Source organism: Gastrolobium bilobum, unplaced genomic scaffold (genome assembly GCF_033153095.1).
Source record: "Gastrolobium bilobum isolate Gb01-03AN ecotype WA unplaced genomic scaffold, APGP_CSIRO_Gbil_v1 utg9368, whole genome shotgun sequence".
NCBI lineage: Eukaryota > Viridiplantae > Streptophyta > Magnoliopsida > Fabales > Fabaceae > Gastrolobium > Gastrolobium bilobum.
The window spans coordinates 536,678-557,226 of record NW_026898673.1 but is presented as its reverse complement, the minus strand read 5'-3'; the positions used below and the strand labels follow the sequence as shown (position 1 = coordinate 557,226).

The 20,549-nt window shown below is 35.4% G+C and overlaps 3 protein-coding genes across 3 annotated transcripts; all 3 read right to left on the bottom strand.

The window, feature by feature from the left end:
* Nucleotides 1–9,235: 9,235 nt before the first annotated feature.
* LOC133318224 (transcription repressor OFP12) lies at nucleotides 9,236–9,946 on the bottom strand. The gene has a single exon (XM_061520216.1). The coding sequence runs from the start codon at nucleotides 9,944–9,946 to the stop codon at nucleotides 9,236–9,238; it is 711 nt and encodes a 236-aa protein (XP_061376200.1).
* A 7,381-nt stretch (nucleotides 9,947–17,327) lies between these two features.
* On the bottom strand, nucleotides 17,328–18,215 carry LOC133318207 (late embryogenesis abundant protein D-34-like). The gene is made up of 2 exons (XM_061520200.1): nucleotides 17,892–18,215; nucleotides 17,328–17,780 (listed from the first exon to the last, which is right to left on the bottom strand). The coding sequence occupies exons 1-2, from the start codon at nucleotides 18,213–18,215 to the stop codon at nucleotides 17,328–17,330; spliced, it is 777 nt and encodes a 258-aa protein (XP_061376184.1).
* Nucleotides 18,216–18,991: 776 nt separating this feature from the next.
* Nucleotides 18,992–20,269, bottom strand: LOC133318223 (uncharacterized mitochondrial protein AtMg00810-like). The gene is made up of 3 exons (XM_061520215.1): nucleotides 20,165–20,269; nucleotides 19,975–20,074; nucleotides 18,992–19,914 (listed from the first exon to the last, which is right to left on the bottom strand). Exons 1-3 carry the CDS (start codon nucleotides 20,267–20,269, stop codon nucleotides 18,992–18,994), a joined length of 1,128 nt encoding a protein of 375 aa, XP_061376199.1.
* Nucleotides 20,270–20,549: the final 280 nt, after the last annotated feature.

The following is a 20,549-nucleotide window of genomic DNA, read 5'->3' as shown; positions in this document are numbered from 1 at the left end:
AAATACCGAGTTATTGGCCGTCAGTAGATCGAACCTCACCCTTTGGTAAATCAAAGAATGAAAACTATTTGATTATCTATTTATAATAAACTCAGGATCAAGAGCAATCACATAACTATAGTTAACTGGAGATTTGATACCTTATGACAGAAAAACAACCTTAATCAAATCTCTCCTTGATCCTTTCAATGTGAATGTTAACTCACACCAATATTTTACAAAATAGTGCGCAAAATAAATAAATAAAACCTTATTTATGAAATTCAGAAAATTATTTTATTGTTTCATTGTCTTACTCCAAGAGCACAATGAAACCAATAACTCCCACTTGCTTAATGCAAGTCTGGGATCCTCGTAAGACCCAAAGAAGTAACATGCCTCTCGAACACAAGTTCAGGCAAACTCTTAGTAACTGGGTCTGCAAGATCCACCTCTAATGCTATCTGAGTTTAGTGAAAAACTCATAGCTCGAGGTTGATTTTCTTGAGTCAATATCCACTTGAAATAACTGAATTTTTGAAAACTCAGCTTTTCAAGACTCCCAACCAGCATATAATCTCTCGTTCTCCAAAGATACTTGAGTACATGCTTAACAATAATCTAGTATTCCTCTAGGTTCAAAATGGTACTATCTCACTACTCCCACTGCGTGACAGATGTTTGGTTTAACGCCCAACATGATATGTGTGAGTCTACCTTTGCCAAAGCATAAGATATCTTGCTCATGCATTCTTCCTTCTTAGAAGTCTTTGGTCACTCCTTAGGAAGATGAATTCCACATCTGAGAATTATAATTCTTCTCTTAGAATTCTCATGTTGAATTTTGGGTTTTGTCAATGTAAGTAGCCTGAGGTGATGCCAACAACTTATTCTTCCGGTCTCATAAGAGTTTTATACCAAGAATATAATTGGCTTCCCCAGTACTTCCATACCAAAACACTAACTTAGCCAACTCTTTATGCTTGATATTACCTCCACATTGTTTCTAATAAGGAGCATATCATCTACATAAAGTACCATAAAAGCTACTGTCTTCCGTTGTATCCTTTACATACAAATACACATCATTCATCAAGGTTCTCTCAAAATCAAAATTTTGATAACCTGATCAAAACTGATGTTTCAAGACCTGGATGCTTGCTTAAGTCTATGAAATAGACTTTCACAACTTGCATACCGTGTGTTCCTACTCATTTGCTATAAACCCTTTTGGTTGTTGTATGTAGATATCCTGACATCCAACTCCCAAAATGTATTCTCATAATTGAGACTTATAGCAACTAAGAGAATCTGGATAGACTCAAGCATGGCGTCTGGCAAAAAATGCCTCCAAGCTAGCTTTGAAGGTTTTCACCTTTCTGTCCATCCTCTCTTTGCCTTTTATGTCCACATGCACCTTGTGGGTTTTACCCTTCTTGGTGTCTTTACTAGGACCGAACGGAGTTGAAATACAAGTATTTCATCTCATTGTTCATAGCCTGAGCAACACTTGATCAACAACATCTTCTAGTGCATTATCGTAACTAGTAGGATCAATGTCACTCAACAAGAAACAACTTGAGAGTTAACAAGGTTCTCTCCCACTACGAATGTACTGTACTAGACCTTGGGTATTTATAGGTAAAACAAATAGTGGGCCAAATGATGGATCTTCAATTTCTTGAGGATCCGCTTATCCTTGATATTGTTCCTTTACATGTGATACTAATATTTCTACTAGTTTCACTTATATATTATCATGTTGAATTTCCAATCATGGTTCTCTTGTTTGTTCACTTAGAGATATATCTATCCCCTCTTGAACAATCAAGGGAACAGTGGATGAAGCTTCTAGAGATTCTGGAAATTCTTGATCTGAGATAAATCTCATCAAGAATAACCTAACTTAAGAGCTTATAATTTCTTATCTAGTCCTCCTTTAAGAAAATCATGTGAGTGCTCACTTAGATTATCTTGTCCTTAAGACTAAATAAGAAATCATCTCTAGTACTCTTAGGGTAGCCAAAACATATGCACTCTTCCATACAAGATTCCATCTCATTTGACTGCTGTTGTAGGACGTGTGCCATAGCACCCTAAATCCGAATATGGTTTGATCTGGGCTTACACCCTTTCCATAATTCTTTAGGTGTCTTTACAACAAATTTTGACGGAATCAAGTTAAGAAGGTACATTTCCTTCTCTTATGCATCTCCCTTGAACAACATTGACAAAGATGAATAACTGAACATGATCTTCACCAAGTCTAGAAATGTTTGATTTTCAAATACTGCAACTTCATTCAACTAACGCATTCTTAGAGTTGACAGTTACAAAAACTATCCCCTCTTAAATCAGTAAGACCTGAAATTACCAGACAGGTAGCCAAACACTTTATTAGACCAAAGTGTTTTGATTTGAACACCTACATGCTTTTCTGCCTCAGACTAAACCTCTTGGAAATTTCCAAAAGCTTTAGACTTATGGCGCACTTGGTTCATCTGTCCAAATCCAGAGTAAACATTCATATAATGAAGTACTCATCACCTCTTCTGGTCTGAACACTAATTGGTCCACATACATTAGTATGTACCAGTTCCAGTTGAATAGTTGCGCAAACCTTTTTGGCCCTTGTAGGATTGCTTGGCCACTTTACCTTCCAAATAGGACTAACATGTAGCTGTTAGTTAAAAGATTCTTGAACTTTCAGTATCTCTTTTAACTAAAACATATTTTCTACTTGAGATAATGTGACTCAATCACAAAGGCCAAAGTTATGTTTCATTTGAAACTTTTATTTCTTTGGTGAAAATCCTTGTTCATCATCCTTTCCATTCAACATAACAAATTTAAAAAGGTTATAGGACATAGGTAATAAAGACTATTTAAACAATGTACCAGAACAAACAAGACGAAGATGAACTTCGAAATGTAACTGAGGAATCAATTGCATTGTCAACCCATGTTTTAACCAAAACAACTAACAAAAATTGAATTCCTCTTGAAATCTAGAACAAATAAACAGTCACCCAAAACCATAGTCTTATAAATAACTTGTCTTACTGCAAATGCAGACACAAGTTCCCATTTTCAAGCTTAAAATATCTATGTCCATTGCTGACAGGTATGCCATGTTTGAACTACTTCAAAGAGTAACAAACATAATCAGTGATTCCTGAATCAATGATTCATTCACTGATCAGGCCTCAATATACCCATGTCTGGTTCTTTTCATCACCTCTGGGCAATTTTTCTTTCAGTGTCCCTTCAGTCTGCACTTGAAGAACTTGCCTTGCGGCTTCTTCATAGCAACTGGTTTGACAACTGATAACCAAGTCATTTTGTTCTTGTTACCACCCTTGGGTTTCCCTTTGGATTTAACAAGACTCTTAGCAAAACCTGCACCGACTGCATTCTGTCTAGCAGAGCTGCTAGACGCAGCAAACATGTCATTAAGAGTCTGAAGCATTTTTACTCCACTCTTAATCATGTACACTTGCTTCTGCAAGTATTTGGAAAGACTGACAATAATATAGCAGCGAACTACCATTTCTGCCATTTCCCAATCTGAGAAATGCATCTTAGTTTCCTTAGACGTATTCTCTGCAGGTTGCTATGGCCCTCGCATTGTCAGGACAAATTTTAGCTTCCATGTTTTAGAACAATATCAAAAGATTTGCTTTTCACTTATTCATAGTTGGTACCATCTAGAGGTTTTCGACTCAAAATCATTTCTAAGATATTTTCTGAAATACATATAAAGCACACAATTACAAACAATAATGCAATAAACAAACGAAGTGCGAGTAGATTCTCATAACTACTCTTGTTTATTGTTAACAATCCTTCAGTTTATCTTTACAAGGCTTCCGATGGGCAAGTCACTTGTAAAAACCAAAATTGTTATTTGGGCCTTCAGTGCCATTGCCAGAGCCTCGATGGGAGGGTTAACAATTTTACCAAAGTTGAATGTAATTAACCATTGTTTAATTTCAAAATTATCCTTAGTGTCTAAGCATTGCCGACGATGGGCCGTACAATACTTTACTAAAATTTTGAAATTATTAAGATTTAATCTAGTGAAATCTGATTATCCTTATCCGATGGGGCTTCAGCGATAACCATTTCACTAATAAACCCACAAATGGAGCCCGCAGGTTTTAAAATTAATTAATTTTTAAAACCTTCACCCATTCAACATTTTTGTTTGAGAATTTACATAAGCCCAGTCGAATTCATTGTTTAATTTCAAAATCATCTTTAATAACTTAGTATTATCGACGATGGGACGTACAATACTTTATTAAAATTTTGAAATTATTAAGGCCCAATAAAATCCAATCATGCTTATCCGTTGGGGCCTCACATGATTATTTTATTGATAGACCCACAATGCGCCTGGAGGTTAAATTAATTTCTTAATTTAAATCTCCTCCCATAGATATTTAAGTCCAATCTAATAAAATCCAATCATGCTTATTCGATGGGACTTCACATGATTATTTTATTAATGGTCCTATAATGCGCTTAAAGGTTAAATTAATCTCTTAATTTAAATCTCCTTCCATTCAACATAAGCAACATTTTCTAATTTCCAAGAATTATTTAATTGAGAGTATCCTTTGTTCGATTTCAAAAACTATATAAGTAAGAGCGCCGATAAACGTGCACTAAGCTTAACATAATTTTGAAAGCATTAAGGTCATGAAATCCGGTCACTTTACGTCAGCGTGTGCTCCAAACAATCATGATACATGAATGTTGTATACAGCGTGTGTTATTCCATGACCATTTCAGAAAAACCCACAAATTACTCGCAAAATAAAAGAATTCTCTCGGGAAATTTTCTCTAATTATTTTTCTAGATTTAAATCATCCAAATAGCTGACTTAATTATTAATCTAGATTGCAACAATCATAATAATTATCATTTATGAGGATAATTTGAAATCAAAATAATTTCCATAACGATTATTTGTCTTGATGTTAATTATCCAAAATTAATTAATTCAATTATTAATCTAGATCTTTAATAAAAATCATAATAATTATTAATTAATTTCTTAGGATGATTTAAAATCAAAATAATCCTATAATAACTATCATACCAGTCGCTGAAGACATAATAGCTATTATGCTCATGCAATCATACAAGTTATGCAACAATATGGCACCACCTATTCTATATGGCATGTTATCGCAATAAAGCATGTTATCAATCATATAATTTATACCAATCAATAAAAGCATTAAATAATAAATCATAATTACTTTAATCCATGGCCTTCCTATTTTAAAGAAAATAAAATAAAATAAAATAATACAACTTTGGAATTCGACTTTCGCCTAGCCCATAGTATCTGTCTCAAGCCCCTTTAGGGTTTCATGGGCCCAAAAGCCCAAAGACCCAATCCTTTGGCGAGAAACCCTAGGACGCGAAAGAGAAACCCTAGCCGTCAGGTCTGCCGCGCCGTCACCCGAAGTCAAATCAAGCTGAAACTCCAGGGGAAGGACCGCCACGTAGAGACGAGTGCACCGCCGCCGGAATCACCCAAAAAGGTGGCCGGACGCTCCCTCACTCTCCCATTCTTTGCCGGAGAGTGGCGGCCACTCTCAGAATCTTGTGGAGGCGCGTGGGGGCGCGTGTAAACTCAGATGGCGGTAAGCCACCCACCGTTGCGTTCGTCTTTCCGTCCTCTTTCCAAACATATATAGATCGCCTCATTCCGAGATCGGGAAGACCTCGAAAAGTCTCCGACAGTTCTGACTGCGCATCTTACTCGCGGTTTCTCGATCTTGAACTTTTACAAAATATTTGAAAAATACACAGAAATTCCAAAAATAAACAAAAACAGCAAGGAGGAAACCTAATCATATGGGATTAGCCCCCTTGTTACAAATCGAGAAATACACGAGAGATCCTAACCATGGATTAAAGCATTTTTACCGATTAAAATTTAAACTTTTATGAAAATGAATTATAAAATACACATGCTAGATTCATACCATAATCCTAGAACCCTAGGTGCCACATCAAGAAGCAAAACTAATTACATGAATAGTGAAACTAGATTCACATACCAATGTACAGCCAAGGCTCTGATACCAATTGAAGGAAATCTTAGATTTATGCGGAAGCGGTTTAGGACCTAGTACATTGGTATGCTTACCGAATCATCCTTGTTTCACAATTACCTCTCGGTGCGCAGGTCTCGTGTAGAATCTTCCCTTGTAGGATTCCTCTTCACGAACAGCTCACCTCAGCGTCGCAGCACGAACAACCTCCTTGAAGCTGGACTGTGGCAGATCTTCCAAACTATCTCTCGAGGAGGAAGGGGAAGTGTGTGGGCACTGATTAGATTCAGAGCTTGTCTCTTTCTCACAAAAAAGACCTTGGAGGCTGATGACTTAAGAGGTACTATTTATATGGGTTCCAAGAAACCCTAGCTCATTGGGCTCTAGGTTCCTTGGGCTCTTCTCATACTAATAACCCATTTGGGCTTTAGTAAAAGAGCAAACCCAACAACCCCTTCCCCTTTTTATACACTACAACTGGAACCAGTCTTGGTTCTCACCATTATTGTGCCAGCTATCCCTATAATAATCATCACACTCACATGAGGTTACATATTGGGCTCTCCGTTAACTAAATGGTTCATACGGGATTTTTAGTTCAAACTTTTGGTATTATATAAAAAGAAAAATAATGCTTCTCCTTTACCATTTTGTTAAAAGAATGACAATTGAATGGGAAAAAAGGGGCGAGAAATTAAATTCTAATATAAAAAATTAAAATTAAAATAAAATTCAAAGTTCGAAGTGGGTGGTGGGACTTTAGCAGTACATAGGTTCAAAACTCGCAATAAATATCTTGTAACCAAGCTAAGTTTACATCTAAGTAAGAATTAGTTCCACAAGCATGAGGACAACTCAAAATTGTGAAAATATAAATAAATAAATAAAAACAAAAAAATATGCAAGATAACCATGTTCCTCTTCTTGTTCCTGTGTTGCTACAAGGATATAAGAACGAGAATCTTATGCATATAGGCTTTTCTAGATCACTCCCTATCATTACTTAATATGTAGGTTTATTGTTTAACTACAACTGTTTCTAATATTAATTTAGTCACTAGTGGTCTTCATCATACATGTTCCTTTGCTATATATTCTACCAATGTTCTTAATCCAAATGAGAAGTATGGAAATAGGTACACTGCTAGTGTAGGGCTATGAAACTCCTCCACCCCGACCCTTAGTTAATACGGCATACGAACTTCTTGTCCAAACGAACATTGACATATAATAATATTGCATACACTTAAAGACAAATAGTCTGGTATATAAACTCACCTAAACCAGCTACCTTTAATCTATAATTATAGTTACTTTAGTATAAAACGATAAGATCACCCATTCTTTTGCCGTAGTTGTTGAAGCTCTCTCTTTGGATCCTCTTGGTTTGTCCCCAAGTTTCCCCTACAGGGCATATTAAATAAATAGCAATAATTAAACAGAGTAAACCCAAAATGTCTATTCTAATGCCATCCAAACCCTTTTTATGCCCAACGCAAATTTTGAGTTCTTCAACGCTAGCTCCTGGCTCTGGCTAAACATTTTCTAGTCTAACTGGGGATTTGGACATCACACCACCCACCACTGGACCTTGTGAATTTTCGTTTTGAAGACTCTTCATATTTATAAGTACCTTGTTGATTATTTTGTAGTAAGAGTATTCAAATTTCAAAAGGAATTATGTTAAAAGGAAATATGTTAAAATGAATTTAATGTAGCTAATTGGCACAAGCAAAAATGACATAGAAATAAACTGAGAATAAAAGGAGATCAACTACATCTGTAGTAGGTACATCTGTCATTCAACAAATGATACTTGGATAAAAAAAATATTTTTCTCTTTTTTTCATACAAACATGACAATCTTATTTTTTATTGGATAAATGCACTGAGTAAATGGTACAGCAGTAGTACCATAGATATTTGTGAATAAGACAGCGCTTTGAGTCAAATCGACATTCTTGAACTCATTTTCAAGTTGGCTTTTGTATTAAATAGAGAGAAGGACATTCAATGTTTATTTTTTCTAGCATATGCACATAATAGCTAAAAAATTTAGCTAGAATAGTGGAACCGAACACAGGTCTTCTGCCTACAAGTAAGATCCATGAGCCAATTCTTGATGTGTGTGTAAAAGTATTAAGTACCCTCAAAGTGGGATATGAAGCACAATGGAATGAAAATGAAACAGAAAGTACAGACACCTCTGAGTCTGGGAAATTAATTGGCTAAGTTTTGTTTCTTTTTTTTTGCCATTATTCACTAAGCATTGTTCCTAGCTAGCTTCTTGATTATTGGCAAACTGTAAAGAACCTTATCTAGTTTTGTTTTTGTTGTCACTTGTCAGGTTTACTCTTTCCCTCGTCCTTGATTAATTTTGTACTTGTTTCAGCTTTTGATAGATGCATTATTTTTCATTGAGTAAAAAAAGATGGAAACAAAAGGGAAAAAGGAAAGTCCTGCCACCTGCAACATCAACTGCACCACCCAGCATCAATTAATCCCAATATTCTTTTTCTTCCTTCCCATTAACCCTTCTATGATCCCTTTCCCTTGATCAATCCCAACTACATTTGAGGCCCATCCTTGTCTCTTTGTAAGCTAAAACGAGATTTCCTAACTTTAAGCACAAAATCCAAATTCATTGCGGACACGTTTCTGAAGAAAACCAAGCTGCTCGCGAGTTTGTGTACAGAACTCTCTTCCTGCCATGTAATTGCCATTACAGGACCACACACAACAACAACAACAAACACAAGGACAATAAACGAACTCTGCTTGTAACCCGCTATCTCCATCATCAACGTCATACAATAATTCCAAGAAATTAATTACAGCACGCTTTTTTCTTTCAATAAACAAAAAGCCCTGAGAGAGAGTAGTTATTTTACACAACAAAGTAGGAATTAAAAGCAGCACTATACTCTATATTATAATAAAACAACACCGAAACACCAACTTCCCTTTACCACACACGCCTCCTTGGTTTGCTAACCTTGTCTTTTCCATCGTCAAAATACAACCCGTTTTCACCAAAGACAAAGTAAAAAAATCCCATAAAGTGGATCACACAACCGCCAATCTTTTCTTTTGTCTTAACAACATAAATAAAATAAAATAAAATAAACAATTAAACACAAATACAATTAAACCTAATCCATGTTAATAAGTTTGTGCTTTTTTACACCAACCTCCCTGAGAAACTAGTCTGCCGGCGGTTCTTGTGCATCCGGCAAGGGGTGGAGGACGGCGGCGACGGCGATGTTGAAGACAAAAGGTCGACCACAATGTCGGTGAAAGCACGAACAATGTACTTGTGGGTATGTGTAGGATTGAGAGCAAGGTAACATAAGAGGAGTTCGTGGAGATAATCCCAGTCTTTTCTCACGTCCAACGCTTGTCGGGAATCGATCATTTCGTGCATTGAACGGAGGAAATCAACGTAGGGATCGAGAGAGTACTTGGGAACCCTCACGCCACCTCTTGGTATCAACGTGTTGTTGTTGTTGTTGTGAGAGTTGCAGGGTCGAGTGTCAGGGGACTCTATGATGGAGTTGGAGCTGCCTGGGGAGGAGAAGAAGAACCGCTGAGAGGCGAAGACGGAGGCAAAGTCCGGCGGAGGAAGGTCCATGGAATCGGAGGAGGAGGAGGAGGAGGATGAGGAAAAGTAATCGTCGGTGGATTTGGAGGTTGAGTAAGCGGAGGAGTTGGTATCGTAGAGGGAGTGGTTGTGGTAGTTGAAGGTGGTGTTGGAGTGGAACTTAGTGGAAGGTGGTGATGGTGATGGAGTGTGATGGTGGTCATCTTGCTGCGGTTGAGGATGGGATAGAATGGTGGGGTCTTTGAGTTTGAAGAAACAGAGGTGAAGGTGTTTAGAGAACAGGTTGGGCATTTTGCACAGTGAGAGAGAGAGAAAAAAAAAAAACAGAGAGAAGGATGAGGAGAGAGAGAGAGAGAGTGTGTTTGTGTTTGTGTAGGTGTAGGGGTGTGTGTGTGTGTGCGTGTTTGTTATATAGAGTAGTTGTGTCGTGTTGGCTAGCTTTTTGGGAATTTGCTAGGTGGAGCGTGTGTATGCTTGGGATATAGTAAAGTGCTATTATTGTGTGGGAAATAAAGACGCTGATTTTTACATTTTTACAATTTTTAGGATAACGGGGCATTCATAATCCTATAGGTTTTTTAAGTGTGGTGACTACTTCTCCCATCAACAAAATGATTTGGTAAATTCTGAGACCCTTTGATCTAGGTCATCTTTCTTCCTTCCGAACCATACCTTATAGTTAATTCTCTGTCATTTTTTTTTTGCCATGATTTTACATAATTCTTTTTTTTTTTTATCTATGATGGGTTTCCGAATTTGACACGTTTCAATGCAGCAATAATCTATAAATCTTACACAAACATTTTGAACTGATATATTTCTTTTTTCTTTTTCATGCAGGAATACTTTTTTTATACGTACGTGGGTGGGGACGATCGCCACACAGTACTCAGACACATGGGTGGTCCCTTGGAGGAGGAGTGAGAGACCAATCCCTGTTCCTGAATTGGTTTGAGTTTTTATTTTATTTTTTAAAAATGTGGAATTATAATTTTTATCACACGTCTTTATATGGATTAAAGTTTTCGTGCATAGTTTTAAATTATTAGTTTGAGGGTGAAACAACTTATTTACGTTTAATAATATATATTATCTCAAAAATAATTTTATAAGAAGAACTTCATTTGAATAGTATAAAGTAAATTAATTTTTATGTTAAATTAAATTATATAGAAGTCACTTTGCTACATATCATTACAAAAATTATTATATTTTTTAAGGATTCATTTTTTCTAAAATTACTTTAGACAACTTTGTCTTATGTTCATTGAAATGATATCATTTTTGGAAAGAAAATTATGGTGTATTTGATAATTTTAATTTATTTTAAGATTATAATGATTTTTATCATTCTAAATTTTTAATTTCTCAACCCTAAAATTATATTATTTTGATAAACATTAGATAAAATTGTCTAAATTAATATTAGATATTTTTTCCTTTTTTTTTTTTTTTTGAAAACAGATATTTTTTCCCTTTTATTAAATACGAGTAATAAGATAAATGCAGACTTCATGCGAGTATAATTGATTTTAATGTACAGAGCAGCAAATATCAGTTCTACAATCTAGAAGCTCACAATTGATTTTTCTAAACGAAGAACGGGGAAGCGAAGGGGGGGCCAGAACATTATTTACTGTAAGAAGCAATTCTTCTATTTTAAAATTAATTTAAAATTGTTTAAAATCTACGAAAGAGTACCAAAAAAATGTGAGTGTAGATATATGTTAATAACATTTTTTTTCCAATTAATTGGTATTGTAACTTTTAAGCTCCGTGTGTTTCCAGAAATTTCTTTGAGTGTTTATTCTTTTAAAGAACAGTTATTTTAGTTAAAAATATTATTTATTTAATATTTAAATTCAAAAAAGACAGTAAATTGAAACTACTATTTTTTAGTTAAAACTCACTTTCTCTCACCATAATTTTTGTTTCTCTCACTATAAAATGAAACAATTTTGACTAAAATAACATAATTCTATATTTTTTAAAGAGTTAGGATTCTTTGACACCTCATCTGAGAGTCGTTAGTTTAAAAAAGATCAACGACTCTGATTTATAAGCATGTGACACCATTGATCTTTTATGATCTAACGGCTCTCAGATGAGGTGTCAAATTTTAAATTTGACACTGGTGTCAAAGGATCCTACCTCTTTTTTAAAATGATAAACACTAATCCGTTTTGTAAAACGTGTGTTTAGGGTTGACAAAATGGGCCGACCAGGCCCAACCTGCATGCAACAAGAAAAAAATAAGTCGAGTTAGAATTGGTTTAAAAAAACAAATCGAGCCAGAACCCAACCCAACTCGACCCGAGCCGGGTTAGGGTTGGCTTGCGAGTTAACTCAAAAATATGGCTCGTGAATTGACTTGAAAAAATGGCTCGGGGGTTGACTCGAAATTTGGCTCGCGAATTGGCTCTTTTTCAGCCTATTTAAATAAATCTGTAGTATTAATGCACCAATTATGTGGCTTTCATCTGCTTAAACAATACAATTGTCTTATAATATAGTTTATAAAAAAAGATTTACAAAATGAGAAATCAAAAATCAAAAATACTAGAAGCTTTCAATGCAAGAACTGAGGCCAAGACTGAGCAGCTAAGGCAAAGAAGGCAGGGCTGACGGAGTAGGGACGGTGGTGGCTAGCGGCTACGTCTCAATTCCTGAGTGAGAGACCGAACAAAAATGGCAGCTATATGAGAAGATTAGGGACTTAGGTTTAGAGAATGAAAAAAACGATGACAGCGGGGGTGGGTTTTGTCTGTTTTTTAAATTATATTTTGTATTGTTTTTTTAAAAAAAACTCAATCTGCGAGCTGACCCATTTAACCTGCAAGTTGACTCATTTTTTTCGAGCTAGCTCGAAAAAGGTTAGCTCGGGTTGGCAACTTATTTTGGCCAACCTAACTCGATTCATTTTTCACGGAGTACAAGTCAACTTGATGAGTTGACTCATTTTTACCAATCCTACTTGTGTTGAAAAAAGGAAAAAAAAAATAGAATATGACTTAAAAGTTTTTTATTTTTTTTATTTAACTACTAACTTACATATAATAATATGAGGAAATTATTAACCTAACTTTTAAACAATAATAAACAAGTTTCAATACAAAAAAGTAATGTATATTAAATAATAACTAACTAATAAGGTTGTGTGTCAATTCAAGACCTTTTGCTATGTCCAAATAAAATTTTTATCTAATTGAATTATTTCTGAAACTCTTTGAGCTGCGTAATTTAACGAAAGTGATTCATGTGAGAGAGTGCCTCTTTGATGTTGGATCGGTTGGTCAAGTATTTGATATATATATATATATATATATATGAAAAAAAATATTTCTCAAGTAACTTTAGATATATTTATCTCTGTTCACCCAAAAACTACATCATTTAATTTATTTATTTTTTTATATTAATTAATTTATCTTTAAATAGTTATGAGTTCTTTTTACTCTCTCTTATTTTATCACCATTGATCCATCTTTGTACGGTTATGATTAAGTAATTGGAGATAAAATTATCTCAAGCAACTTGAGAAACGATCGATAAGCCCTATATATATGAGAAAAATATTTCTCAAGTAGCTTCAGATATATTTATTTCCATACAGCCAAAACTTACGTCGTTTTGTTTATTTATTTTCTTATATTAATTGATTCACCTTTGAATGGTTATGATTCCTTTTTTCTCTCTTCCTTTATCACTACTGATCCATCTTTGTACGGTTATGATTTTGTAGCCGGAGATAAAATTATCTCAAGCAACTTGAGAAATGATAAGATATATGTATATGTATATATATATATATATATATATATATATATATATATATACAAGGAAGCACAAACACTTGTAAAAACAGGGAGAGTCGTGTCTGACACGGTGTCGGACACGCGGTCAACTTTTTCCGACACGTTGACCATTCCGACACGCGAATTTGACCGTATCTGACACGGTCAAATGGCATTTTCGTAATTTTTTTAATTTTTTTAAAAAAAAATTATTTAAAATAAAATAAAATATATTAGTAAAGCTTCCACCTGATCATATCAATTTTATTTTTTTGTCTTTTTTTCCTTTAAGTAGATAAGAGATCATCTCAGCATCATTGTTGTCAATTTTTATCACGCTCTTGTTGTATCTCCTTGTCTCTAATCTCTCTCTCTAATATGATTTGATCTCTCTATCTGATATTATATATCTCTCTCATCCCAGTTCTTATTTTTTTATTAAAGCTTCCATCTTTATAACGTGTTGATGGGTATTATTAATTTAGTTTCATTTTTTGTTAAATTATTGAATATTAAATGAAATATACACTATATAAATTAAAAATATTATTTAATATTAAAACGTGTCCCAACGTGTCGAAATCCATAATTTTTTAGGATTGACGTGTCGGAGTGTCGTGTCACGTGTCGCGTGTCGTATCGGTGCTACATAGTATATATATATATATATATATATATATATATATATATATATATATATAGGTCTTATTCCCCATCATAGTCGTTGATTTTCGTTCATCCAACGGTTATAGTTTAGTAAGTTATATTAATTAATTATTAATTACACTATAAATGGCAACCGTTGATTTTCGTCCATCAACGGCTGAGATGTGCAGTAAGACTTAAAAGTTTTACTCTTGAGTCAAATGAACCCTCTATATATATATTTATATATATATATATATATATATATATATATAGGGATATGGGATAGAATATTGTAACAACAATTAGTGTTATTACCGATCAATTTCACCGTTAGATCGATTATTTTGATCCAACGGTTATATTTATTTCCATCTTTGTATGGTTATAGTTTCCCATATTTAATGTGAAAGCATTAAATATAAAAAATCATAACAATACAAAAGTATAAATAAATATAAATATTAAATATGAGGAATCATAACCATACAAAGATGGAAATAAATATAACCATTGGATCAAAATAACGATCTAACGGTGAAATTGATTGGTAGAAATATTAATTAATTGTTACAATATCCTTTCCCTATATATATATATGTATATGTATATGTATATATATAGGGTTTTATTACTATCATGTTACATAACCCAAGAAAATTTTCCTACACACACAATTAAGAGGTGGGGTCCACATATTTTTTTTCTCTTTCATCATTCCACCTTCTTTCTCTTCTTTATTGTGAGGGTAGAAAAATGTTCTTACATCATGTAACATTATAGTAATAAAACCCATATATATATATGAAAAATAAGTTTTGTTATTTTAAAGGACATAGAGTTGTATCATTCTTTTTTTAAAAAGAGTTGTTATTTGAAGTGAGAGAAAGACACAACTTAGTATTTTTATATATTTTTTTAAGAAAAAATCACTCACTTTCTCTCCTATGATTCTGATTGCTTATGTTTTTTTTTTCCACTTAAAGTAACATAACTTTATATTCTTAAAAGAATAAACACTAAATCCATTTATATATATATGAAAAATATACTCTCATATTATTGGAGAGCATTTTTCTTTCATGTAAATACATCAATTTTTGTGTTATTTTTTTTTTTTTTGATAAATAGATGGATCTCATACGTAATTATATCTATAATATGAGAGGATTTCTCTACAATATGACTGTATGAGATTAATAAAGTCACACACGTAAGGGATAATAATTACATAATTTACTCGTACATTATCGACAAACGGTGTAATTCACGTGTAAGTTATTGAGCTTCCCATGAAACTAAAAGTGTTTGGTCGCATCCGTCATTTCAGATTTGATTGAATGGTGTGTGCGACCCGAATGTTCAAGAGTTTCAGTCTGGTTGATTGAACAACCAGGCATGCATATGTCCTCCTATTTTTGTGAATTTTCTGAGGTTTTACCTCTTATATATGCTCATTAAATGTCAGTCATCACCCAAGTGCGAATTCAAATTGTTTGGTTTTTCTTCATGCATGATATCTCGATCGTCTTATGTGAAACATACAAATATGCAACCTGCAAAAGTGAAACTAAAAAAAGTAAAAAATAAAATAAAAATGCTAGGCAGCATTCATAGAGACGTACTAGTAGACGAAAACGAAAACAGAAAGGAAAATGATTATTATATATAGAGAGAGAGTAGTACATATGCTTGGCATGTCAGGCATGCAAATTCTGACTGGGATTCGGAGCGACAAAAATGCCCTTCTTTTTTTAAACTAGCTATCGAGTGTGACTCAAATTGTCATCTGCAGCTGTCCCATGTGATTGTGACTGTCCTTCTTCATGCCCTAATGGAATCACGTGAATTTGTGATCATCTTTGTCCTTTCTATCTTTCACTTCTAGCTATGCTAGTAAATTACCAAGAGGGTCCGCTTCTGAGCTGTGTGTTGTGACTCCGTGGCTTCGTTTCAATTTGTCAGTTTCAAAAATTCGGGTGGGTATATGTCCTTAATTTATGTTTATTAATATTAAAAAATATTTTTTAAAATAAGAATTATATTTATAAATTTTTTATTTATAAAAATATTATATATTCTTAAAAATACACTAGATTGCACTGTATTTCTAAAATTTCTAAAAGTTACGTACTTTATTACGAAAATAGTAAAAGTATAAAACCAAAATAACTTGTGTACCAAAAAAAAAACAACTCTAAATGTCATAAATGTCTAAATCTTTATTATGCAATAAATTAGATTAGAGAATACCACAGCACAAAACAATACTTGACATTATAACATTTTATATTATTCTATATATATCATATCCATAAACATCACAAAATCTTTAATATTTGTGTGTTGGTTATCCTACCGCTAATTAACAACGACAAAAGTATCATGTAACTCTACCATTTATATTATACTATTTCATTTGCAATATTCAGTTATAATTTTATTTTGTGTCTCAGACAAGGTTTAAAATGTGTGCTTTTTTTTTTGTGTGTTTTAACTTTTTGTGTTCAAGCCTAAAACTATCATTTAAGGGAATTAATTCTCTTATGCATCCGACAACAATCCCCAAAAAATAAAAAAGCTTCAATTATTTTCTAACGAGAGAGAAAAATACAATAACCAGATAACGAAAGAAAAAGTTGTCCATAAAAACATTTGAAACAAATCTACAAAATACCTTTGTTTCCATCAAGAACGCATCCGCTTATAGGGTTATTCAACTTCAAAACTATTTGCTTATTTATATTATGTTATAATTTTGTTAAAAAACAGGTCTTCACTAATTTTATGGCTAGATTTCTACTATGATTTTCAAGTCAATTTAATGAGAGTAATAATGCCCACATATGTAGTGTTTGAAGTATGGAAATTCACACATCTATGTATAATATTAGATTTTTTTGTTTATGTAAAAGTATAGTTTGTGCAAATTTTTTTAAAGTGCAATATATTACTAATTTAAGATCTGAGTCACACGTAATCTCACTTTTACGATCCTTCTTTCGAATTTTTATAATAAAAAAAATTATTATAATAGATGACACATTAATAATTTTTATTACACCAAACCATTAGTATTTTATTAGTAACTAGTAAGGAAAAGAAACACATATGCTTACAGGTTATACTACCGTACATGCATACATGCACAAACATCACTCCACAACACACAAACTCAACATTACACTACTCCTTACACATCGTACAACACGCAAATCATCATAATATCACGATCACACGTTAACGTTTTCATTGAGCCTAGCAGCTGCAGCCACAGAAGCCGCTACGCCACCAGGAGTGGCCGTCCCATCCGGGTTGTTCCTAATTTCAGCACTCGCCACCCCTTCAGCATCTTGTCGTGTCACCGCCTTGTCCGCCGGTATCTTCGCGGTGGCGGCGATCAAAACGTCGCCGAGCTTTATCTTCTCCTGATCACGCTTGCAATCAGCATTGTAAGCCGCCGCAGACTGAGCCATAGCAGCCAAACCCCCCGGCGATACAACATTACTCCCCGTCGCTCTAACCTCCGCCGCCTGTATCGCGGCGGCGTCACTCTGATCCACGGGCTTCCCTCCCGCCGTCTGCGCGGTCGCCTCTAACGCCTCCCCTATGGTTATATCAATGTCTCGGACCGCACCGGCTCGACCTGATTGAACCGGGGTCGGCTCAACATACTGTCCCACAACCTTAAAAAAACAGAGAAACACACAACAGAACACGAGGTGAAACGAAAAACCTTAAAAAAGCAAACACACTGAAAACGAGAAAAAAAGTGAAAAAAAGAGAGGAGGCAAAACCTGTCCACCGACTGCTTCCGTTACTATGCGTCTTCCGGGGACTTGAGTCTCTGTGACGGTGACGCCACGGTCTCCGGCGACATCGGTGACGTCTCGGTGACCGACGAGGCCGGCCTGCTCGTTCTGAGTGGCGGCGGATTGCATGAAGGAGGCTGCTCCGCGAGGTTGGGTCTTGCCTAGCACTCGGGTCTCGGCGCTCTGCATCATGGCGGCGTCTTCCGGTGCGACAGGCTTATCTGCTAGGTCGCCGGAGACGCCGAAAACGTCGCCGTATTTGATGGGGTCTTGGTCGGAGTGGGGGCGTCTTGGCTGTTCCTGATTCATCTTGTCCGATGGGTGTTGTTATAACGCAGAACAGATTGCAAAGAAGAAATCAAATTTTGGCGAGAAAGATGGTAGCTTCAGAGTTTTGGAAAGTGGCTTGGAGTTGGGTGAAGAGCTATGGTTCTATAAATAGCTTATAATGGAGGTGGGAAGTGGAGAGTACGTGGCGAAACGTTACACGTGTCAACAAGAAGAGTGGTAGCGGGGAACGTGGCATGTTCTTTTGGTAACCATCTAGCATTATTTTGCAGAGTTTAAGTGTGAGTCATCCTGAAGTTTAAGTGCAGTACTTAAAATTAATCTTCTTCTGGAAGAGAACTGGGAGTCATCCTGAAGGCCTTTTGACCCTAGTAGTTCATTTTTCGAAAAGTATGACCAGAATAATTCGTAGATCAAATATTTTGCTTAAATAATGTATAGTGATGCGTCATTGTAAGTGACGTTTTAAGACTGTGAATCGCAGGTCTTCTAATGGTGTTTCTCACAAAACACTTTAAACACACAAGGAGTTATCTGAATATACCTCTTTGTATATCTTTTAACATTCAAGCCTTACATTCAAATGATTTACATGGTACTATTTAAAAGCAATAGCAAATAACTAGAAATACTAATGACTAACTTAGGAAATCTAAACACATTAATGACTACTTCTTAGAAACTTTAAACTCATTAATGTCCACTAACAAATTCCTAAGAGACACACCCATTTATCACAAAACTCTTCATTTTCTATTTTCTTTAATTAAATAAAGTTTAAAACCCAACAAAACTCCTTAAACATTAATATCTCTACCATCCTTCATTCCCATCTTCTTTTTGCAATTTTCAAACAACAACGTCGGCAGGGGCTTTGTAAAAATATCTCCAACTTGATCTCGGCTTGCAACATGAGTGAGCTCCACTTTTCCTTCTTTAACTTGATCTCGGATGAAATGAAACCTGACATCAATATGCTTGCTCCTCTCATGATTTACCGGGTTCTTTGCTAACTCGACCGCAGACTTGTTGTCAACTTGGATTTCGGTTGCGCCGACTTGCCCTTGCTCCAACTTGCTTAGTAAATTCCTTAGCCATATTGCATGGCAAACACACCAAGATGCCGCAACATACTCGGCTTCACATGTAGACAGGGTCACAATGGGTTCCTTCTTTGACACCCACGTGAAAGCCGTGTTTCCCATGAAAAACACATAGCCAGCCGTGCTCTTTCTATCATCAACATCTCTGCACCAATCACTGTCTGAATAACCCGTCAACTTGTATTTGTCCGACTTCGAGTAATGAAGTCCTTGAGAGATTGTTCCCTTCACATATCTCAGAATTCTCTTAGCCGCCTTCCAGTGAGTGTACCTCGGGTCTTCCATAAATCGACTTATGATCCCAACACTCAGACACAGATCCGGCCTTGTACATGTCAAGTATCTCAGACTTCCAACTAGACTCCGGTAGTAACTCAGATCAACTCTCTCTCCTCCATCATACTTTGAAAGTTTCAACCCGGGTTCCATTGGCGTTGAAACCGGGTTGCAGTCTGTCATTTTAAACTTCTCTAGAAGTCCTTTTGCATAGGCTTCCTGAGAGACGAAGATCCCAGATTTATCTTGTCTGACCTCCAGACCAAGAAAGTACCTCATCAGACCAAGATCCGTCATCTCGAACTCCTTCGTCATTTTCTTCTTAAAATCTTGAATCATCCCTTCATCATTACCCAAGAAAATCAGATCATCAACATATAGAGCAACAAGTAAAATTTTACCTTCCTTCTTCTTTACATAGAGAGCATGTTCATATGGACACTGCTCAAATCCATCCTTTTTGAAGTAATTGTCAATTCTTGTGTTCCAGGCTCTTGGGGCCTGCTTCAATCCATACAAGGCTTTCTTCAGTCTCAACACTTTTCTTTCTTCTCCGGCTTTCATGAATCCCAGAGGTTGTTCCAGATACACCTCCTCTTCGAGTACTCCATTTAAGAATGCCGACTTCACATCCATCTGATAGATCGGCCATCCAAATTGGACTGCTTGAGAGATCAACAGCCTGATTGTCTCCATTCTTGCTACGGGTGCGAACACCTCGTCATAATCAATGCCAGCCTTCTGCCTATACCCTTTCGCCACTAGACCCATTTCACACCAATGGGCCGACTTCCTCTGGGCAGCTCGGCTAACTCCCACGTCTTGTTCTTTTCTATCGCCTTTATTTCCTCCTCCATGGCTGATTGCCATTTCTCATCTCGGATTGCTTCTTCAAAGCTTACTTCTTCAGAATCTGCCAACAGACATACCAAGTGTGCTTCACTGGTGGAATCATACAAATCTTGTAGACTCCTCA